This window comes from Coregonus clupeaformis, chromosome 10, assembly GCF_020615455.1.
Source record: "Coregonus clupeaformis isolate EN_2021a chromosome 10, ASM2061545v1, whole genome shotgun sequence".
Lineage (NCBI taxonomy): Eukaryota > Metazoa > Chordata > Actinopteri > Salmoniformes > Salmonidae > Coregonus > Coregonus clupeaformis.
In genome coordinates, this window is record NC_059201.1 from 33691662 (window position 1) to 33716118 (window position 24457).

At 42.3% G+C, this 24457-nt stretch overlaps 1 protein-coding gene across 3 annotated transcripts; it reads left to right on the forward strand.

The window, feature by feature from the left end:
• Positions 1-5466: 5466 nt before the first annotated feature.
• LOC121574812 (glucoside xylosyltransferase 2-like) lies at positions 5467-23272 on the forward strand. Of its 3 annotated transcripts, none has more exons than XM_041887404.2 (7): positions 5467-5855; positions 11872-12082; positions 15244-15387; positions 17846-18097; positions 18523-18646; positions 22332-22504; positions 22892-23272. In XM_041887404.2, the coding sequence occupies exons 1-7, from the start codon at positions 5584-5586 to the stop codon at positions 23069-23071; spliced, it is 1356 nt and encodes a 451-aa protein (XP_041743338.1). In that variant the 5' UTR covers positions 5467-5583; the 3' UTR covers positions 23072-23272. The 3 variants fall into 3 exon arrangements, with proteins under 3 accessions (XP_041743338.1, XP_041743340.1, XP_041743339.1); XM_041887406.2 differs by having other exon boundaries at positions 15256-15387; XM_041887405.2 differs by having other exon boundaries at positions 11875-12082.
• Positions 23273-24457: the final 1185 nt, after the last annotated feature.

Consider the following 24457-nt stretch of genomic DNA (forward strand, 5'->3'; position numbering starts at 1 on the left):
TAGGTGTGACGTCATTACGTTCAGCTGTTTTTATCAACACAAGATAGTTTAATGGAAACGCACCCTAGCAGGCAATCATCACTATTTTCTATGATCTTATTTTATTTTTATGTTGACAAAAAAATCACTGGGCAAGTTAAAGCTGCAACATGTTACTTTTTGGGCAACCGGACCAAATTCACATAGAAATGTGAGTTATAGATCTGTCATTCTCATTGACAGCAAGTCTAAGAATTGGTAGATCTGTTCTAAATTTAATTTAATTTATTTCACCTTTATTTAACCAGGTAAGCCAGTTGAGAACAAGTTCTCATTTACAACTGCGACCTGGCCAAGATAAAGCAAAGCAGTGTGATAAAAACAACAACACAGAGTTACATATGGGGTAAAAAAGCATAAAGTCAAAAAATAAAACAGAAAATATATATACAGTGTGTGCAAATTTAGCAAGTTATGGAGGTAAGGCAATTAATAGGCTATAGTGCAAAATAATTACAATTAGTATTAATACTGGAATGCTAGATGTGCAAGAGATTATGTGCAAATAGAGATACTGGGGTGCAAAAGAGCAAAATAAATAATAATATAGGGATGAGGTAGTTGGGTGGGCTAATTTCAGATGGGCTGTGTACAGGTGCAGTGATCGGTAAGGTGCTCTGACAACTGATGCTTAAAGTTAGTGAGGGAGATAAGAGTCTCCAGCTTCAGGTATTTTTGCAATTCGTTCCAGTCATTGGCAGCAGAGAACTGGAAGGAATGGCGGCCAAAGAAGGTGTTGGCTTTGGGGATGACCAGTGAGATATACCTGCTGGAGTGCAGACTACGGGTGGGTGCTGCTATGGTGACCAATGAGCTAAGATAAGGCGGGGATTTGCCTAGCAGTGATTTATAGATGGCCTGGAGCCAGTGGGTTTGATGACGAACATGTATTGAGGACCAGCCAACAAGAGCGTACAGGTAACAGTGGTGGGTAGTGTATGGGGCTTTGGAGACAAAACGGATGGCACTGTGATAGACTACATCCAATTTGCTGAGTAGAGTGTTGGAGGCTATTTTGTAAATGACATCGCCGAAGTCAAGGATCGGTAGGATAGTCAGTTTTACGAGGGCATGTTTGGCAGCATGAGTGAACGAGGCTTTGTTGCGAAATAGGAAGCCGATTCTAGATTTAACTTTGGATTGGAGATTCTTAATGTGAGTCTGGAAGGAGAGTTTACAGTCTAACCAGACACCTAGGTATTTGTAGTTGTCCACATACTCTAGGTCAGACCCGTCGAGAGTAGTGATTCTAGTCGGGTGGGCGGGTGCCAGCAGTGTTCGATTGAAGAGCATGCAGTTAGTTTTACTAGTGTTTAAGAGCAGTTGGAGGCTACTGAAGGAGTGTTGTATGGCATTGAAGCTCGTTTGGAGGTTTGTTAACACAGTGTCCAATGAAGGGCCAGATGTATACAAAATGGTGTCGTCTGTGTAGATGTGGATCTGAGAGTCACCAGCAGCAAGAGCGACATCATTGATATACACGGAGAAAAGAGTCGGCCCAAGAATTGAACCCTGTGGCACCCCCATAGAGACTGCCATAGGTCCAGACAACAGGCCCTCCGTTTTGACACATTGAACTCTATCTGAGAAGTAGTTGGTGAACCAGGCGAGGCAGTCATTTGAGAAACCAAGGCTATTTAGTCTGCCAATAAGAATGCGGTGGTTGACAGAGTCGAAAGCCTTGGCCAGGTCGATGAAGACGGCTGCACAGTACTGTCTATTATCGATCGCGGTTATAATATCGTTTAGGACCTTGAGCGTGGCTGAAGTGCACCCATGACCAGCTCGGAAACCGGATTGCATAGCGGAGAAGGTACGGTGGGATTCGAAATGGTCGGTGATCTGTTTGTTAACTTGGCTTTCAAATACTTTCGAAAGGCAGGATGGATATAGGTCTGTAACAGTTTGGATCTAGAGTGTCACCCCCTTTGAAGAGGGGGATGACCGCGGCAGCTTTCCAATCTCTGGGGATCTCAGACGTTACGAAAGAGAGGTTGAACAGGCTAGTAATAGGGGTTGCGACAATTTCGGCGGCTAGTTTTAGAAAGAAAGGGTCCAGATTGTCTAGCCCAGCTGATTTGTAGGGGTCCAGATTTTGCAGCTCTTTCAGAACATCAGCTGTCTGAATTTGTGTGAAGGAGAAGCGGGGGGGGCATGGGCAAGTTGCAGCGGAGGGTGCAGAGTTGGTGGCCGGGGTAGTGGTAGCCAGGTGGAAAGCATGGCCAGACGTAGCAAAATGCTTGTTGAAATTCTCGATTATTGTAGATTTATTGGTGGTGATAGTGTTTCCTAGCCTCAGTGCAGTGGGCAGCTGGGAGGAAGTGCTCTTATTCTCCATGGACTTTACAGTGTCCCAAAACTTTTTGGAGTTAGTGCTACAGGATGCAAATTTCTGTTTGAAAAAGTTAGCCTTTGCTTTCCTGACTGCTTGTGTATATTGGTTCCTAACTTCCCTGAAAAGTTGCATATCGCGGGGGCTATTTGATGCTAATGCAGTACGCCACAGGATGTTTTTGTGCTGGTCAAGGGCAGTCAAGTCTGAGGAGAACCAGGGACTATATCTGTTCTTAGTTCTGTATTTTTGAATGGGGCATGTTTATTTAAGATTGAGAGGAAATTACTTTTAAAGAACAACCAGGCATCCTCTACTGACGGAATGAGATCTATATCCATCCAGGATACCTGGGCCAGGTCAATTAGGAAGGCCTGCTCGCTAAAGTGTTTTAGGGAGCGTTTGACAGTGATGAGGGGTGGTCGTTTGACCGCGGACCCGTTACGGACGCAGGCAATAAGGCAGTGATCACTGAGATCCTGGTTGAAGACAGCGGAGGTGTATTTAGAGGGTAAATTAGTCAGGATGATATATATGAGGGTACCCATGTTTACGGATTTAGGGTTGTACCTGGTAGGTTCGTTGATAATTTGTGTGAGATTGAGGGCATCTAGTTTGGATTGTAGGATGGCCGGGGTGTTAAGCATATCCCAATTTAGGTCACCAAGCAGTACGAACTCTGAGGATAAATGGGGGGCAATCAATTCACATATGGTGTCCAGGGCACAGCTGGGGGCTGAGGGGGGTCTGTAGAAAGCGGCAACAGTGAGAGACTTATTTCTGGAAAGGTGGATTTTTAGAAGTAGAAGCTCAAACTGTTTGGGCACAGACCTGGATAGTATGATAGAGCTCTGCAGGCTATCTCTACAGTAGATTGCAACTCCACCCCCTTTGGCAGTTCTATCTAGACGGAAAATGTTATATTTGGGGATGGAAATGTCAGAATTTTTGGTGGCCTTCCTAAGCCAGGATTCAGACACTGCTAGAACATCAGGGTTGGAGGAGTGTGCTAACGCAGTGAATAACTCAAACTTAGGAAGTAGATTTCTGATATTAACATGCAAGAAACCAAGGCTTTTGCGATTACAGAAGTCAACAAATGATAGCGCCTGGGGAGTAGGAGTGATACTGAGGGCTGCAGGGCCTGGGTTAGCCTCTACATCACCAGAGGAACAGAGGAGGACTAGAATAAGGATACGGCTAAAGGCTTTAAGAACTGGTCTTCTAGTGCGTTGGGTACATAGAATAAAGGGGTCAGATTTCCGGGCATTGTAGAAAAGATTCAGGGCATTATGTACAGACAAGGATATGGAAGGATATGAGTAATGTGGAGGTAAACCTAAGCGTTTGGTAACGATGAAAGATATAGCATCACTGGAGGCACCGATTGAGTCGGTCTCCGCATGTATGGGGGGTGGGACAAAGGAGCTATCTAAGGCAGGTTTAGCTGGGCTGGGGGATCTACAGTGAAATAGTACAATTAGAAATAACCGAAACAGCAATAAGCAAACCATATTGACATGGGAGAGGGGCATAAAGCAATCACAGGTGTATTTTGAGAGAGCTATGACAACAGCTGGTAATGACAACACAGTTTGGGCTGAGGCTAAACATAAACAGGATGCGGTACCGTAAAAAGGAACAGTCCAGCAGGCATCAGCTGTATAGCTGAGTTATCATAAGGTCCGGTAAACAGCAATAGAATAGTTCGGAGGTAGTTTGGGGGCTGCTAAAGCACTAGCGAGCAAGAGGCCACGGCTAGCGTGTGCTAGTGGGCCGGGGCTAGCAGATGGAATCTTCGTGGTCGACGTCGTAACGGGAAGCCTGTTGTAACCACATCAGACGATTTCGTCGGCAGACCAGTCGTGTAGGATCGGCGGGGCTCCTTGTCAACACTAGGTGGTCCCGTCCGGTTGACAGAGAGGTAGAGAGCCGGGAGATGGGCCTAGCTCAGGATGATTAGCCAAACCACAACGTCCATTTTGTTGCAGCTAGCTGGTAGCGATGAATCCGGAGTTAAATGTCCAGTGATTCAGTGATTCCGGCAGAAAAACTGATATGTTCTGGGTCGATAACGCGCTGTGCAGACAGTGCAGACTGGCCGAATAATAGTCCAGGCTAGAGCTGGCTGGTAGGTGGTGCAGGCCACAGACAATGGTGAAAAACCGCTAACGGTAGCTAATAGCAAGTAGCTAGTTAGCTGGCTACTCCTGTCCGGTAGACCGAGAGGTAGATAGCCGGGATATGGGCCTGGCTCTAGGCTAGCTCGAGGCTAACTGGTGCTTGCATTGGGGACGGTGGTGATTAGCCAAACAGCAACATCCATTCGGTTGCGGCTAGCTAGTTGCGATCCGGTGATTAGTGTCCAGTGATTAAATTATTCCGGCAGAAAAATCCAATGTTCTGGGTGAAATACCGCTAACTGTGGCTAATAGCAAGTAGCTAGTTAGCTGGCTAGCTAGTTTCAACTGGAGATTCTAGATAAAAGGTAAGTCAATAATAGAATCCGTTCCACATTGAGTGAGGCGGGTTGCAGGAAAGTATATTTTGTAGAAGGATGAAAAGTCTGATAGGGAAATATGTACGAAAAATACAAAAAAACAGGGTATTTACAGGCTATTTACAGACACACGACAAAAACAGGACTGCACTACTACGCCATCTTGGATCTAAATTATGTGCACTATTTCTATGCTTCCTGTTCTTAAGTTTCGTTTGTGCATCTTTTACTTTCGGTTTTGTACACCAGCTTCAAACAGCTGAAAATACAATATTTTTGGTTATTGAAAATATATTTCACTGCTGTTTAGAAGGTACAATGAATCTCTACACTAAACATTGCTTGTTTTGTCACATAAACTTACATTAGACGAACTATTAGAATTTTAGCAACCAGGAAATGGCGGACCTATTTCTGCATATTGCACCTTTAATGGAAACATGGCTATTGATGCATTGTGATTGTTGAGTTTACGTCGTGATGTCAAACAAAATAATGCACTTCTCTTCTAAAGATTACGGTAACAGAATATAGACCCTCCTCCACTGAGTGACGTTCATGGATGTGGAAAGCTCCTCCTCTTCGCTCTCGATCATCTGCGGCATAATGCAACGGAGTAGTAACAGAATGTCAACTCTAGCTGTTATTGCCTATTCACAGACATGAAAGAGGAATATTGTGCTCCTCCAAATCATCAGAACAATTTTCCACGATGAGAATTCATTGCAAAATTGTTGTGATCGCTGTCTGTTTTGGAGTTTTTTTACTTTTGTACTTTTTTTGGGGAAATGCTGCAGACGGTCCGCCTTTCAAAGAAGTTGAGGAGGATACCTATTTTCCAAAGTCCTCGGGGCTTCGAAACAACGTTGCATCAAAGTTAACAAAAAAAACTCTCGATGAACTTCACATTCCACACAAACAACCACTCACGTACCGAAAAGAATCGAAAGTAGCCAGTAGAGGAGGCAATGCGATCGCAAAGAGGTAAGGAATTATCGCACCATTACTCGCTTGCTAATGTTGATGTGATTCATGGGTTTTTTCTCCACGCCTATTTTTTCATCAACGTTTTGGAACAAATTTAAAGATGCAAGATGTCTCAAAGGTTTGGGGATTTTCTTCACTTTTATTATACGGATTGCATGACTATCAGTTTACAGAGATAGATGGGGTTATTCCCTGTGGAAGTTATGGAATGAGTCCACATGTATCCTGTCTTTCTCTCGTTATTCATTCAGGAAGACGTGCCCACCCACCCAATGACTGATCAATAAATGACTGATCAATGTATTTATGACATGTATTGCAAAGGTGTCACCTGTTCAGTGAGTTGTGTGCATATTGAATCCCAACATGAGCTCATACAAGGGGTTTAAGAAAAATTCTCAAGTGTAAAAATATTCTAATTGTGTAGCTTTGTAAGCAACGAATCGGACATCTGTACCCCATGGTCTCTGTGGGGTTTATCCATTTATTTCCTGTGGTTAACGGGTTTAAAGGTCACCTTGAGAGGGTTTAAGATTATGGAATATACATTAGTCCAAGGAGACCCAGTCATTACACTACTGGGGATGGAGGAGCATACATTTTACATATATTTTAGAACTCTCATCCACCTACATCTTCAAGTCAAGAGGCTGAACTTGTCAATGTGTATAATACGATGTGTGATGCCATGTCCCTTCAAAGTGGACAAGCCCCTCTAACAAATATAGATGACCTCAACTAATGGTCAAAACAGTCTGCACTTGAAAATGACATCCCGTGATCTCATCATCCCCTCTTTCCTGTGCCTTGCAGACAATAGCTAGACAATGGGTTAACATCGTTCACTATTTCTGTCCAGGTGTGGACATGTTTTTTATTATGTCTCCTATTATACTAATTTGGGCCCTGCTCAAATTCTTTCCCAAAACATCCTTCCATTCGCTCTGTCATGGCTATCACTGATAATAGCCCAGATGTGATAGTCAAAAGGCAATGTTCTAAAAGCAGTGCTTTCTGTTGTAATGCTTGCTTTCATATACAATGTCCTGTTTGATCAGTGATCTGGTTGGAAGCATTTATAAAGCATTCAGACTGGCCATAGTGTCCTGGCAGTGACCACACCCACACGCATGTGCTCTCTACTGATAAGAGAAATGGGGTGGAGGCCAATGGTGATGGAGGAAAATGACTAAAGCAGGTTTTGCAAACATAAAGCAGTAAGCGCTTTGACTAAAAAAAAAACACTGCACATCTCCCTTAGCTTCAGGCCCTTTACCATTGGTTCTGGTGAGGGGGAGGGCTGAAAGGGAGGCATAGAATTACCATAAATTATAAGCTATTATGTTGTCTTGGTTACTCTTTCCTGCTCATCTTTTTCAGTGTAATTTTCCCATCCTCATCACTGCAAACGCAATTGACTTCCTCTTACACACCTTTTAATAGACAAACATCTTTCCTTATCAAACCATTTCCTCTTGACGTATCACTCTGCTTCCTGTGGATAAAAGTAGGGAGAAGAGCTGCTTCCCTAACAGATACCATCGGATGTCCCAGCTCACACTAAATTCTACAGTCATAATATCTTGTTGTAGACAATTACACTGTAATAACACTTTTAGTCAATGTATTCCACTGCTGATGGATGTTTCACATCCACACTCAATGTAGCATGTATTTCTCAGTCTGACTCACACATTAAGGAAAAATCGTCCATGCATGATACTGTCCCCATAAAAAAACACTTTCCTCCCAATGGTTACATCTGATTTAATAAGCCTTTTTAAACAAATACCTTTCCCCATCATCTGGAATACTGTAAAACAGTGTCCCCCGAGGCCAACAAGGTATTCCGTTGCAGTGACATTATGTAAAGCTATAAAAATGTCATCTTGGATGACTGAAGACTGCTCTCTCTCTTTCTGCAGGGCTTTGAAATCTCCCTGCTTACCCGAGCATCCTGACAAGGTTTGAGAGACTTCTTATGTGGGCCTCATCAGGGGGAAAAAGCTCTCTTTTTGCTAGCTCACTCACTTAAACTGCAGGGGAGTGGCCCAAGGAAGGAGAGAAAGAGAGATAAAGTACCTCCTGGCAGACATGGGCAGAGGCTGGCGTTGAGTAACTGGGAAAATCTGTTAAACTGAATACACGTAGCTAGGGGTGAGACTTTACTTTATTGAAATCAGAGGAGGCTGGTGGGAGGAGCTATAGGAGGACGGGCTCATTGTGATGGCTGGAATGGAACGGAGTCAAACGTGGTTTCCACATGTTTGATGTGTTTGATACCGTTCCATTCATTCCATTACAGACATGAGCCTGTCCTCCTATACACTACCAGTCAAAAGTTTGGACACACCTACTCATTCAAGGGGTTTTATTTATTTTTTTACTATTTTTTACATTGTAGAGTAATAGTGAAGACATCAACTATGAAATAACACATATGGAATCATGTAGTAATCATAGCGCTTGATGGTTTTTGCAACTTTAAAAGTTCTTGAAATTTTCGGTATTGACTGACCTTCATGTCTTAAAGTAATAATGGACTGTCATTTATCTTTACTTATTTGAGCTGTTCTTGCCATAATATGGACTTGGCCTTTTACCAAATAGGGCTATCTTCTGTATACCCCCCTACCTTGTCACAACACAACTGATTGGCTCAAACGCATTAAGAAGGAAATAAATTCCACAAATTAACTTTTAAGAAGGCACACCTGTTAATTGAAATGCATTCCAGGTGACTACCTCATGAAGCTGGTTGAGAGAATGCCAAGAGTGTGCAAAGCTGTCATCAAGGCAAAGGGTGGCTATTTGAAGAATCTCAAAAACAAAATATATTTAGATTTCTTTAACACTTTTTTGGTTACTACATGATTTCATATGTGTTCTTTCATAGTTTTGATGTCTTCACTATTATTCTACAATGTAGAAAAGAGTACAAATAAAGAAAAACCCTGGAATGAGTAGGTGTGTCCAAACTTTTGCCTGGTACTGTAGCTCCTCCCACCAGCCTCCTCTGATTTGAAATCCGTTACGCATGGAGACGACTTCATATTCATAAAGGAAAGCAGCCACATTTTCAGATTTTTCTAAAACCTCTGATAGAATTCCTTTCACAGGTTTCATCCAAGCCTTCAGTGCATTGCAGTAGTGGCTCGTATCTGATTTAAATGTCTAAATAGTTTAAGTAATGTTTGATAGATTTGTTGATTAAGGTAAGCCGTGTTGTCACTGTGCTCTTTTAAGCTGTTTTCTCTTTCTTCATGATTTGAAAGACATTGTTGCGAGCCCAAGACCACGTAGGCACAGTACTCTCTATTGTCAATAATTAGTGCAGTCCTTGTTGTATCCCTTCAGAGCTAGTCTGAGTTTGTCAAAATGTTTGTCAAAATGTTTCCAAAAAAAAATGTTTCCAAAATAGTTCTAACGCTATGTAAGATTACCTCACATGAGCAGCATGTTCTTCTTACAATAGATAATGGGGCTTTGTTTGGTCTAACTGTGTTCACAACATTCATTTCACTGATCCAGGCCATCTATAAAGCAATGCAGTATGTATCATAGAACAACACATTTGCTGAGCATTTATGGTTAGGTTGCAGGTTAAAAGACAATATGCCTCTCCATCAGTATTTTTTATGTATACTTTTCTCCCTAGTAATAACGTACACAGTACATGTTCATAAACACTAATTGTTCTGGAAAGAGCCTCTGCCACCAAAGTCTAGAGGACAGGTTTCTCTGAGGTCTGCCATCCATCGTAATCTGTGTTGCATGATTGTCCCTCAGCCATGCAGAAAACAAAGTGTCATGCTTTGCGACTGTCCTGCAACCCACCTGTCAAATTGCAGTTTCCCCCTTCAGATTGTTCGACTAATAGACACATTCTTTGCCTTTGGGTAAACGTTGCACTTTCCTCTGGCAGAATAGAATGTTTCCTTTCCAAAATCCTCACACAAATGAGGGATAGTGTTACAAGGGACACTTTGTTCTAAAGGAGGGTTTTTGTGACCATGAGTTTGTGTTCTTCCTTTGCCAATGCTAATGTTTACATTTACACGCACCATTAAAAACCAGCCAATACGGTGTATACGTAAAATGCAGCTCAGAGCATTTAGGTCTAGTTCCCACATTGAGTTATACAAATTTAAAAATGTTCAGAGTGTGATTTATTCTGCTCTGCTGAAACCATTTGAATTCAATGGCAGTCTCTGCTGCTGTGCAGAGAGAGCATTTTTACATCAGCTATAGAAACAACTTGGCCTTGAACATGAGAGAACAAAGCCCAGTGGGTATATACAGACCTACACTACAGGTGAGGGAGAAGGGTATGGTGAGGGAGTGCTGCTCACCCTGAGCATATGACAGGGATGTCTTCAAGGAGGCCTTGAATATGAACATGTTGGTTAGCTGTCTGTCAGTAGAAACAGTGTGATGATGTACTGTCTGGAATATACAGTTGAAGTCGGAAGTTTACATACACCTTAGCCAAATACATTTAAACTCAGTTTTTCACAATTCCTGACATGTAATCCTAGTAAAAATTCCCTGTCTTAGGTCAGTTAGGATCACCACTTTATTTTAAGAACGTGAAATGTCAGAATAATAGTAGAGAGAATTATTTATTTCAGCTTTTCTTTCTTTCATCACATTCCTAGTGGGTCAGAAGTTGACATACACTCAATTAGTATTTGGTAGCATTGCCTTTTAAATTGTTTAACTTGGGTCAAATGTTTCAGGTAGCCTTCCACAAGCTTCCCACAATAAGTTGGGTGAATTTTGGCCCATTCCTCCAGACAGAGTTGGTGTAACTGAGTCAGGTTTGTAGGCCTCCTTGCTCGCACACGCCTTTTCAGTTCTGCCCACAAACTTTCAATAGGATTGAGGTCAGGGCTTTGTGATGGCCACTCCAATACCTTGACTTTGTTGTCCTTAAGCCATTTTGCAACAACTTTGGAAGTATGCTTGGGGTCATTGTCCATTTGGAAGACCCATTTGAGACCAAGCTTTGACTTCCTGACTGATGTCTTGAGATGTTGCTTCAATATATCCACATCATTTTCCTTCCTCATGATGCCATCTATTTTGTGAAGTGCACCAGTCCCTCCTGCAGCAAAGCACCCCCACAGCATGATGCTGCCACCCCGTGCTTCACGGTTGGGATGGTGTTCTTCGGCTTGCAAGCGTTCCCCCTTTTCCTCCAAACATAACGATGGTGATTATGACCAAAACAGCTCTATTTTTGTTTCATCAGACCAGAGGACATTTCTCCAAAAAGTACGATCTTTGTCCCCATGTGCAGTTGCAAACCGTAGTTGTTCTGGGATTGATTTGCACTTTTCGCACAAAAGTATGTTCATCTCTAGGAGACAGAACGCGTCTTCTTCCTGAGCGGTATGACGGCTGCGTGGTCCCATGGTGTTTATACTTGCGTACTATTGTTTGTACAGATGAATGTGGTACCTTCAGGCGTTTGGAAATTGTCAAGCAAAGAGGCACTGAGTTTGAAGGTAGGCCTTGAAATGCATCCACAGGTACACCTCCAATTGACTCAAATGATGTCAATCAGAAGCTTCTAAAGCCATGACATCATTTTCTGGAATTTTCCAAGCTGTTTAAAGGCACAGTCAATTTAGTGTATGTAAACTTCTGACCCACTGGAATTGTGATACAGTGAAATAATCTGTCTGTATACAATTGTTGGAAAAATTACGTGTCATGCACAAAGTAGATGTCCTAACCGACTTGACAAAACTATAGTTTGTTAACAAGAAATTTGTGGAGTGGTTGAAAAACAAGTTTTAATGACTCCAACCTAAGTGTATGTAAACTTCCGACATCAACTGTATGTGTCTAAGGCACGTCCTATCATGTTCAGATGTGTTCTTATGGTGAATAAGTTGCTATGGAGCGGCACGGTTCTGCCGTTCTGATGACAGTTGATGAGCAGTCTTGAGGAGCCTTCTGTAAGCTGAGAGTCTCATACTTGTTGCCCCTGTGTGTATCCCTGTAGCAGACAGAGGAGTGACATGGGAGTGGGACTGGGCTGGCCCGCATCGAAGCGCGCCCGTGCTGAGGAGGTCATGCACCTGGCCGTGGTGGCCTGTGGGAACCGCCTGGATGAGACGCTCACCATGTTCAAGTCAGCCCTCCTCTTCAGCATCAAGAGGATCAAGTTCCACATCTTTGCAGAGGACCCCTTGACCTCACAGTTTGATAAGGGGGTAAGTACCCTCAGGCTAGTACCAAAGTACATGATCTAGGCCAGGGCTGCCCAACCCTCTTCCTGGAGATCTACCGTCCTGTGGGTTTTCAGTCCAACCCTAATTTAACACACCTGATTCTACTTACTAGCTGAATCATATATGCTAAATTAGGGTTGGACTGAACCTACAGGACAGTAGATCTCCAGGAAGAGGGTTGGGCAGCCCTGATCTAGGCTTTAGGTACGGTACAGTGGCTTGCGAAAGTATTCACCCCCTTGGCATTTTTCCTATTTTGTTGCCTTACAACCTGGAATTAAGATGGATTTTTGGGGGATTTGTATCATTTGATTTACACAACATGGCTACCACTTTGAAGATGCAAAATATTTGTTCTTGTGAAACAAACAAGAAATAAGACAAAAAAAAACAGAACTTGAACGTGCATAACTATTCACCCCCCCCAAAGTCAATACTTTGTAGAGCCATCTTTTGCAGCAATTACAGCTGCAAGTCTCTTGGGGTATGTCTCTATAAGCTTGGCACATCTAGACACTGGGATTTTTGCCCATTCTTCAAGGCAAAACTGCTCCAGCTCCTTCAAGTTGGATGGGTTCTGCTGGTGTACATCAATCTTTAAGTCATACCACAGATTCTCAATTGGATTGAGGTCTGTGCTTTGACTAGGCCATTCCAAGACATTTCAATGTTTCCCCTTAAACCACTCAAGTGTTACTTTAGCAGTATACTTAGGGTCATTGTCCTGCTGGAAGGTGATCCTCCGTCCCAGTCTCAAATCTCTGGAAGACTGAAACAGGTTTCCCTCAAGAATGTCCCTGTATTTGGCGCCATCCATCATTCCTTCAATTCTGACCAGTTTCCAAGTCCCTGCCGATGAAGAACATCCCCACAGCATGATGCTGCCACCACCATGCTTCACTGTGGGGATGGTGTTCTCAGGGTGATGAGAGGTGTTGGGTTTGCGCCAGACACAGTGTTTTCCTTGATGGCCAAAAAATCTAAATTTTAGTCTCATCTGACCAGAGTACCTTCTTCCATATGTTTGGGGAGTCTCCCACATGCCTTTTGGCGAACACCAAACGTGTTTGCTTATTTTTTTCTTTAAGCAATGGCTTTTTTCTGGCTACTCTTCTGTAAAGCCCTGCTCTGTGGAGTGTACGGCTTAAAGTGGTCATATGGACAGATACTCCAATCTCCGCTGTGGAGCTTTGCAGCTCCTTCAGGGTTATCTTTGGTCTCTTTGTTGCCTCTCTGATTAATGCCCTCCTTGCCTGGTCCGTGAGTTTGGGTGGGCGGCCCTCTCTTGGCAGGTTTGTTGTGGTGCCATATTCTTAAAAAAATGTAATAATGGATTTAATGGTGCTCCGTGGGATGTTCAAAGTTTCTGATATTATTTTATAACCCAACCCTGAACCTTTCATAACAGGTGTATATATATACTGAGATCATGTGACAGATCATGTGACACTTAGATTGCACACAGGTGGACTTTATTTAACTAATTATGTGACTTCTGAAGGTAATTGGTTGCACCAGATCTTATTTAGGGGCTTCATAGCAAAGGGGGTGAATACATATGCACGCACCACTTTTCTGTTATTTATTTTTTAGAAATCTTTGAAACAAGTTATTTTTTTCATTTCACTTCACCAATTTGGACTATTTTGTGTATATCCATTACATGAAATCCAAATAAAAATCCATTTAAATTACAGGTTGTAATGCAACAAAATAGGAAAAATGCCAAGGGGGATGAATAGTTTTGCAAGGCACTGTATATTTCTGAAAAAGCACCACTGTAATTCTTAATGAAATATAAGCTTATTTGAATATTTTCAAAGAATCTAATACCTTTCATACATACAGGATCTCGTTTAGTGTTCTTCCCTGCTCAGTAATAGATGACATTCACTGCCAGATCGGAGTATTAGCATGTTTTGAACTCCCTCTCACTTGCCCTCTAACATCTTACAGGCATCAGACCCTTTTATCTCAAGGTCGGATCAGATATCCCCCAGACATTTGCCTCACTGTATTAACCATGCAACATTTCACAGTCACCATTAGTTAGTTTATTCACGACTTAAGCTTTACCAAAGTCAATGTCTTATGCTACTGTGTAACGGTAAACCTAAAGGTGATAGCCTACATCAGGGCTCTCCAGCCCTGTTCCTGGAGATCTACCGTCCTGTAGGTTTTCGCTCCAACCCTAATCTAGCACACCTGATTCTAATAATTAGCTGGTTGATAAGCTGAACCAGATTAGTTACAACTGGGGTTGAAGTGAACCTACAGGAGAGTAGCTCTCCAGGAACAGGGTTGGAGAGCCCTGGCCTACATAAACGGAAACAGCGTGCATGCATGGAGCTACATACCCTTTGTGTGTTTATGGGTCATGGTATGTTTACCATCTGAGAACCCCCTCTTTGTAATTGGCTTCATGCTAGCCAGGAAGTTGAGTTGGTTAAACCCAAAAATTAGTAGCATATGTGCAGGAGATGGAATGTTCCACATCCGGCCTGCCTGTGCTGATGAAAAAGGAGTTAGAAGTGAGATAAAAATGTTTCTGACCTCTGATCTGTGCACCTCGTCAGCAGAAATCCTGCCAGCTCTGCACACTCTGATCTTTGTCTCATGGCCAAATTGTTTAATAATGTTGATGATTATGGAGGGCTTGAGTATCTAACAGAGCAGAAAATCGTAGGCTTCTATTTGTGACAGCAGTGTTGACTTTGATGGGGTAACCCTCAGGCTTGGACAGAATGGGCCTCATATTTGCTACCTCCTTTTGTTTAGATTAGTTTAACTGGAAGTTGGGTGTAGTTATAGCAACAGCTGGCGGCATTATGGTCAATGTACAACACCGCTGCACTTACTGTAAAGACATTACTTCATTGGTTTACAAGGACTTCCTTAGGTGTTTATGTAGACTTGAACTCTCAGGAGTGTATCATGTGTCAGAATAATGAATATTTCCATTTGCTCTCTCAGTGATCGCTCTCCTCTACACCTCTTGACTCAACCTTCTGAAAATGCGCTCAAGTTGTGCTTTTGTTTCTTTGTAAATTAGATATGTGATGATAAATGAGACTTCCTGTGATTGCATCTAAAAATGGCTGTGCTACCTCTCACAGTGAATGATGTTTATTAACTTTGTGTAGTTTTTCTTTCAGCTGAGCCAGTGGCCCCGTGCTATCACAAACAAGTTCCAGTACAGTATCTACCCAATCACGTTCTCTGTGGGGAATGCAGAGGAATGGAAAAAGCTGTTCAAGCCCTGCGCTGCCCAGAGGCTGTTTCTCCCTGTAAGGCTGCAGCACATTGTCTCTCTTATCTCTCTGTGTACCTAATCATAATTACTGCACTGTTGGAGCTAGAAACATAGGCATTTCGCTGCACCTGCGATAACATCTGCAAATATGTGTACGCGACCAATAAACTTTTATTTGAATCATATCTATCAAACATATAAACTGATTCTTTAAACTGATAAAGCTATATTCATTAGAAAATGTGTTAAGGTAATTGCCCATGTCATCGGTTTTCTTAGTTCCATGCCACTGAGCTGCATCCTGACCCCAATGCATTTTCAATTAGATACGTTTAGCTTGATTTACGCAGGCAGAAGAATGATATACCCAGGTAATAATAGTGTGAATACTTTATGATGGGTTTTACTTGTTAATATACAGTGGGGAGAACAGGTATTTGATACACTGCCGATTTTGCAGGTTTTCCTACTTACAAAGCATGTAGAGGTCTGTAATTTTTATCATAGGTACACTTCAACTGTGAGAGACGGAATCTAAAACAAAAATCCAGAAAATCACATTGTATGATTTTTAAGTAATTAATTTGCATTTTATTGCATGACATAAGTATTTGATACATCAGAAAAGCAGAACTTAATATTTGGTACAGAAACCTTTGTTTGCAATTACAGAGATCATACGTTTCCTGTAGGTCTTGACCAGGTTTGCACACACTGCAGCAGGGATTTTGGCCCACTCCTCCATACAGACCTTCTCCAGATACTTCAGGTTTCGGGGCTGTCGCTGGGCAATACGAACTTTCAGCTCCCTCCAAAGATTTTCTATTGGGTTCAGGTCTGGAGACTGGCTAGGCCACTCCAGGACCTTGAGATGCTTCTTACGGAGCCACTTCTTAGTTGCCCTGGCTGTGTGTTTTGGGTCATTGTCATGCTGGAAGACACAGCCATGACCCATCTTCAATGCTCTTATTGAGGGAAGGAGGTTGTTGGCCAAGATCTCGCGATACACAGCCCCATCCTCTCAATACGGTGCAGTCGTCCTGTCCCCTTTGCAGAAAAGCATCCCCAAAGAATGATGTTTCCACCACCATGCTTCACGGTTGGGATGGTGTTCTTGGGGTTGTACTCATCCTTCTTCTTCCTCCAAACACAGCGAGTGGAGTTTAGACCAAAAAGCTCTATTTATGTCTCATCAGACCACAGTACCTTCTCCCATTCCTCCTCTGGATCATCCAGATGGTCATTGGCAAACTTCAGACGGGCCTGGACATGCGCTGGCTTGAGCAGGGGGACCTTGCGTGCGCTGCAGGATTTTAATCCATGACGGCGTAGTGTGTTACTAATGGTTTTCTTTGAGACTGTGGTCCCAGCTCTCTTCAGGTCATTGACCAGGTCCTGCCATGTAGTTCTGGGCTGATCCCTCAACTTCCTCATGATCATTGATGCCCCACGAGGTGAGATCTTGCATGGAGCCCCAGACCGAGGTTGATTGACCGTCATCTTGAACTTCTTCCATTTTCTAATAATTGCGCCAACAGTTGTTGCCTTCTCACCAAGCTGCTTGCCTATTGTTCTGTAGCCCATCCCAGCCTTGTGCAGGTCTACAATTTTATCCCTGATGTCCTTACACAGCTCTCTGGTCTTGGCCATTGTGGAGAGGTTGGAGTCTGTTTGATTGAGTGTGTGGACAGGTGTCTTTTATACAGGTAACGAGTTCAAACAGGTGCAGTTAATACAGGTAATGAGTGGAGAACAGGAGGGCTTCTTAAAGAAAAAACTAACAGGTCTGTGAGAGCTGGAATTCTTACTGGTTGGTAGGTGATCAAATACTTATGTCATGCAATAAAATGCAAATTAATTACTTAAAAATCATACAATGTGATTTTCTGGATTTTTGTTTTAGATTCCGTCTCTCACAGTTGAAGTGTACATATGATAAAAATTACAGACCTCTACATGCTTTGTAAGTAGGAAAACCTGCAAAATCGGCAGTGTATCAAATACTTGTTCTCCCCACTGTATAATCAGTTACCTCAGTATGATAATATATGGTTTTATTCATACCCATTGACCGTTACTTAACAAACAAACAATCCCCAGAGATTTAATTAAATAACTTAATTAAAGCATTGCCATGGCCATTCATTGACATTTTAATGGACAATCTTTGAATCATCAAACCGTGTGCACACATTGCTTTGTTTTTGTACACATTGCATTGCACAGTTGTAAAAAGTGGTAAACAATCCAAAGCAATCCATGATTGCAATTTTATTGATTGGCAGATGATGCTCCACAAACCCTATACTTTGCAGGAGCCGAGTGCTATTTGATTCTCATCAGGAACAGATTGCTTTGTGATTGTATTCTTCCCTCAAGCCATTGTAGGTTTTGAGATGGTACATAATGCATGTATATGGGACTGTCACTGGAATAAGAGGAAATGAATTATTCTGATAGTAACCTACACATGATGATTGTCGTGACAACAGGTGATCCTGAAGGATGTAGACTCTTTACTCTACGTGGATACAGATGTGCTGTTCCTCAGGCCCATGGATGATATGTGGAGTTTCCTCAAGGCCTTCAACACCACCCAGCTGGCTGCTATGGCCCCAGAGCATGAGATCCCGAAGATAGGCTGGTATAGCCGCTTCGCACGCCACCCCTTCTACGGGGTCACCGGGGTCAACTCAGGAGTCATGCTGATGAACCTCACAAGGATACGAAGCACTCTGTTCAAAGTAAGGAACATCATCAATCAATCAGCCTTTTGGTCATCATCCCTGTTTGGTATTTTGGTCATGCCTGCCCTGTTTTCCACCTGAAAGCTGCAAGGCGATTGGTTTTATCAATCAATCGTATCTATCTGAAGCCAACCAGCAACAGATGTGTCACTTACTGGCAGTCAGTGTCAACAATCTGAATGCTCAGAGTAGAGTAGACTGACTGAGGCTCTGCGATCACCACACTCACATTAAAGCACTGCTTCAGCACATTCAAGCTCAAATTGGCATTTCTCTGCAACCAAGAAAGAGCAGTACAAATTGTAACGTGGGCAATTCTTGGCAAAAACTAACTGCTCTTTTGAAATCGGACATTTCTGTAGTGTTTGATGTGTAGCTACTCCTTAGGCTGTGGAGTAAACCAGTACTTGTTCCTATTCCAGAACAGCATGATACCCAGTGGCCTGTCATGGGAGGACCTCCTCCACCCACTCTACCAGAAGTACAAGAACCACATCACCTGGGGTGACCAAGACCTCTTAAATATAATCTTCCACTACAACTCAGGTACACTCTTCCTCCCTCTCTCTTCCACTACAAATCTTGGCCCGGTTTCCCGATAGCGATGGAACTTAGGCTTACGTGTTTTAACGATGCATCTTTCCTACAGCGGCCAAAGATGTAACATGCATTTCCCAAAACACCACGCAGAGAGAATAGTCGCTAAGTGCGTCGTTGGAGCATTTGTCAATAATGATAGGATCGAAGGAAAGGGAGCGCTGCTCTCGGGTCAGCTTTCTCAATTCAAATCTTACCATAACATTATACAGTTGAAGTCGGAAGTTTACATACACTTTAGCCAAATACATTTAAACTCAGTTTTTCACAATTCCTGACATTTAATCCTAGTAAAAATTCCCTGTCTTAGGTCAGTTAGGATCACCACTTTATTTTAAGAATGTGAGATGTCAGAATAATAGTAGAGAGAATGATTTATTTATTTCAGCTTTTATTTCTTTCATCACATTCCCAGTGGGTCAGAAGTTTACATACACTCAATTAGTATTTGGTAGCATTGCCTTTAAATTGTTTAACTTGGGTCAAACGTTTCGGGTAGCCTTTCACAAGTGGTCCTCTGTAGCTCAGCTGGTAGAGCACGGCGCTTGTAACGCCAAGGTAGTGGGTTCGATCCCCGGGACCACCCATACAAAAAAATGTATGCACGCATGACTGTAAGTCGCTTTGGATAAAAGCGTCTGCTAAATGGCATATTATTATTATTTATTATACAAGCTTCCCACAATAAATTGGGTGAATTTTGGCCCATTCCTCCTGACAGAGCTGGTGTAACTGAGTCAGGTTTGTAGGCCTCCTTGCTCGCACACGCTTTTTCAGTTCTGCCCACAAATGTTCTATAGGATTGAGGTCAGGGCTTTGTGATGGCCACTCCAATACCTTGACTTTGTTGTCCTTAAGCCATTTTGCCATAACTTTGGAAGTATGCTTGGGGTCATTGTCCATTTGGAAGACCCATTTGCGACCAAACTTGAACTTCCTGACTGATGTCTTGAGATGTTGCTTTAATATATCCACATAATTTCCCTTCCTCATGATGCCATCTATTGTGTGAAGTGCACCAGTCCTTCCTGCAGCAAAGCACCCCCACAGCATGATGCTGCCACCCCCATGCTTCACGGTTGGGATGGTGTTCTTCGGCTTGCAAGTTTCCCCCCTTTTCCTCCAAACATAACGATGGTCATTATGGCCAAACAGTTCTATTTTTGTTTCATCAGACCAGAGGACATTTCTCCAAAAAGTACGATCTTTGTCCCCATGTGCAGTTGCAAACCGTAGTCTGGCTTTTTTATGGTGGTTTTGGAGCAGTGGCTTCTTCCTTGCTGAGCGGCCTTTCAGGTTATGTCGATTATAGGACTCGTTTTACTGTGGATATAGATCATTTTGTACCTGTTTCCGCCAGCATCTTCACAAGGTCCTATTGCTGTTGTTCTGGAATTGATTTGCACTTTTCGCACCCAAAGTACGTTCATCTCTAGGAGACAGAACGCGTCTCCTTCCTGAGCAGTATGACAGCTGCGTGGTCCCATGGTGTTTATACTTGCGTACTATTGTTTGTACAGATGAACGTGGTACCTACAGTCGTTTGGATATTTCTCCCAAGGATTTTTCTGAGGTCTTGGCTGATTTCTTTTGATTTTCCCATGATGTCAAGCAAAGTGGCACTGAGTTTGAAGGTAGGCCTTGAAATACATCCACAAGTACACCTCCAATTGACTCAAATGATGTCAATTAGCCTATTAAAGGCACAGTCAACTTAGTGTATGTAAACTTCTGACCCACTGGAATTGTGATATACTGAATTATAAGAGAAATAATCTGTCTGTAAACAATTGTTGGAAAAATTACTTGTGTCATGCACAAAGTAGATGTCCTAACCGACTTGCCAAAACTATAGTTTGTTAACAAGAAATTTGTAGAGTGGTTGAAAAATCTGTTTTAATGACTCCAACCTAAGTGTACGTAAACTTCCGACTTCAACTGTAATTATTTCACAATACTGATGACGGATCAGCTCCTAGAGAGAGATATTACCACCTACGGCTGCAAATATTGAGGCGGCTTATTCTAATGCTTACCCAATAAAAATGCATTAAATCACTGCTTTGGCACATCATTGCACGCACATCATAAAATATGAAACAAATTACAGACAGTAGCCTACAAGTAGCAAAATAGAACTCAATTTATTGAACATGAAATGTATGTACAGTAATGCCTAAAAATCTGCCGTTCTGCACTTGAGCAAGGCAGTTAACCCCCAACAACAACTGCTCCCCAGGCACCGATGACGTCGATTAAGACAGCCCCCCGCACATCTCTGATTCAGAGGGGTTGGGTTAAATGCGGAAGACACATTTCGGTTGAATGCATTCAGTTGTGCACCTGACTAGGTATTTCTATTTTAATGCATTTATCATATTTGTATATGTTGCGTGTTTGTATAAATTGCTAAGATATTGGTAACTTTGTATTTGTAGTCAATTTTGTTATGAAGTTATCAGCGGTCATAGAGAAACGATAAACCATGTGGTTCTATGTTTAGCGTAGATCTTTTGTGTAGAAAGTGATGCAGGAGGGCAAAAAAGCATCTAACGACACACTTAGCTGTTCTACGAGTGGTCTGAGGCAGGTGTTAGATTACGAGAGATTTCTAGTGCAACGTCAATAATGATGGTTTTGGGAAACGGCTAAGAGATGTAACGATGCTCCTCCGAAGGTTCTAACGATAAATTTAGCCTTAAGATGCTTTTGGAAAACTGTGCCCAGGTACACTCTGCCTCCCTCTGTCTTCCTCAATGTAGCAGAGTGCTGTCATTGATTTGGAAGAAATGATCAACTACAAATAGGAAAATAAAGTTGTATATAATTTCACCGCCATTCATGTTGACAGCAAGAGCAAGAGCTGTACTTAGGCCTGTATCAAATTACAATGTTTCCCCAAAATGTGATTCCAAAGGGTGTTTGCGTGAATGTCAGCTTGAATGGAATTCAATATAATTCCTTCAAGCAGGTGTAGTTATTGGTTTTCTCTAATACAACCACAAGAAATAACTCTCCTGAATTAAGTCAATTATGTGGAACTAAACAAGCCTGTGGCTGCAGCAGCAGATTGACACAGGTGCAGTCTGCGAGATGGGTATTACGTGTTCCAAGCCTTAAGTAGACTTGGCAGTAGCATTGTTTGTCTGACAACATGAATGGAACCTGTCCAGGAAATAACCATTCCCCTAACAGCATCCCCAAATGGAAAGACAGGGCCATGTGGTGGGAACAGCCAGTTACTGTAATATCTGCCTTGCCATGGAAACATGTGTCTGGCATATCTGATCTTTCTCTTTTACTGCCCATGTTTCTGGTTTAAGGGGATACTCTGTTGGTGTTTTCCCTTCACAAGCCAGGAGTTGATGCAGTTTAAAAGGACTACAATCCTTGTAGTTGTGAAGCAAGCAATTTGATAATTGTTAAATCAGCAAAGCAAAACATATAAGGGTTCTGAACGATTAGCATTGCAGGTTGAAGTCATTAGGTTTATTTTTTCTAAATGTTCTTTGGCACTAACATTGAGTTTTTTAAAATACTGGTATCAGAGACCATATACACTGTGGTAATCTTGGGGACATTGTGCAGAAATCTGATGTAACAGACATAAAACTGTGTTTTACTGTGTTTGCAGAGTGTCTGTACAACTTCCCATGCCAGTGGAACTACAGGCCTGATCACTGTATGTATGGGAGCAACTGTAAAGGAGCCGAGGAGGAAGGTGTGTCCATTCTCCATGGGAACCGAGGAGTGTATCACGACGACAAGCAACCAGCCTTTAAAGTAGTGTATGACGCAATACATGAGGTAAGAATAATCTATTCATTTTAGTGTATTATTGTTTCACTAAAAACTGTGAGTTTCATTACTAGATTGCCGGTTACATCCTCTGGGACAAAGCCAACAAAATGAAAGGGGAGGCTCTGGTATTAAAACCTTCTGTCCTTTGTCCTTTTCTCTCCTTGGACAGCAAACGCTGTGGACATGTTTACATAAGGAAATCCTTGTCTCACAGCAACATCAGCCCCCTCTGCTGTCCATAGATACGCCTTTTATTAACCAGATGATATGATTCATATGCATCCCCCTCTACAGTGCCTACAGTAGGCAATGGCACAGTTGATTTATAAGTGGTTTGATAAGCTACCACTACTGGTGTCTAACCCTGAGGCATGCAATGGTTCTGTTTTGTAGTACCCCTTTGAGGACAACTTGTTCCAGTCGCTGTTCTATCCCCTCCAGACCAAGTTTCTGGACACAGTCAACACCCTGTGTGGTCGGATTCCCCAGGTGTTCCTCAAACAGGTGGAGAAGACCATGAGGACTGTGTACGAGAAGAAAGTGGTCCGTCATGTGAGGCCTCCACCTAAATAACTACAGGAAACTGGACAGAGGAAGTTGTCTCTCTGACATCACTATGGAAATCTTTCTGTGGAAGATGTGCAATGTCAGAAGTCCCCAGACCAGATGGAATCATTATGCGTTACACGGTGTCTAATACACAACGGATCATAAATGACATTCCATTTGATTGGAATGGTGTAGTGGACATGATGCTGGAATGGTGGTATGGATCATGATGATCGTGTAGAACATGTGTCAAACTCATTCCACGGGGGGTTGAGTGTTTGCGGGTTTTCGCTCCTCCCTTGTACTTGATTGATGAATTAAGGTCACTGATTAGTAAGGAACTCCCCTCACCTGGTTGTCTAGGTCTTAATTGAAAGGAAAAACCAGCAGACAAAAGGCCCTCCATGGAATGAGTTTGACACCCCTGGTGTAGATGGACAGTGAGCTTGCCTTATCACCCACCCACTTAATTTTTTACAGAACCTGATTTACAGGTGAAAATGTGATGATAGACTTCATGATTTGTTTTACACCTTTAAAAAATGTTTTCTTATGATTAGGATAAGTCCTGGTGGACTTCTGGAAGTGGTTTGAAATTATCCCACTGCCTAGAGGTCGCTGCCTAATTGATCATTTTATGTCATGCAAAGCTAATATGGGTCTTTGCTTAACCAGAGCTTTCTGTGTATGTTGCATGTTGCAATTGTCCCAAAATAATGTGAATATGTTACATCAACAAAATCACTTGCATAGCGGCGGCAGGTAGTCTAGCGGTTAAGAGCATTGGGCCGGTAACTGAAAGGTCGCTGGTTTGAATACCAGAGCTGACTAGGTGAGAAAAATATTTTGATGTGCCCTTGAGCAAAGCACTTAACCCACATTTTTCCTGTAAGTCGCTCTGGATAAGAGCGTCTGCTAACTGACTAAAATGTATATCTGTACAAGAGGGAATGTGATTCAACTTGTCTAGTTCTCCAAATGCCAACAGCAATAATAAACACAGTATGAACATATTAAACACCAAGCAATTACCATTAATATTGTGTACAGAAGATGTGTAGCTAAATGCACTTTTGTATTTTTGTAATAGTTCAGCTTGTGCGATTAGGACAGGACTTGCATACCATTTCTCCCCTATTCAATTGTCAAAGCATTGCAAATCCCTATATGAAAAAGCAGTGTAGTTGTCTCTGAACAAAACGACCAAAGTGCTAGCACTTATAATAGTGGTACAGTATTTTCAAGGCAATATGTGCCATATGTGTATTCACAAATGCTCTTAAATGTTCTGTTTTGTGTAAGAAAAGGACAGCAAACTTAATGAGGAAGTGTCTTACAGTGTATTAATGTCATACTATCATTGGTCCAGTATGTGAACTCTGAGACTGTAAATGCAAGCATTTATAATGT

What these genes read in the sequence shown, in the direction of transcription:
- LOC121574812 (XM_041887404.2), top strand. Translation starts at nt 5,584, where the DNA reads ATGAGAATTCATTGCAAAATTGTTGTGATCGCTGTCTGTTTTGGAGTT. An exon ending in GGCAATGCGATCGCAAAGAG is followed by an intron (nt 5,856 to 11,871) that starts GTAAGGAATTAT and finishes GTATCCCTGTAG; the next exon opens with CAGACAGAGGAGTGACATGG. An exon ending in TGTATGACGCAATACATGAG is followed by an intron (nt 22,505 to 22,891) that starts GTAAGAATAATC and finishes TCTGTTTTGTAG; the next exon opens with TACCCCTTTGAGGACAACTT.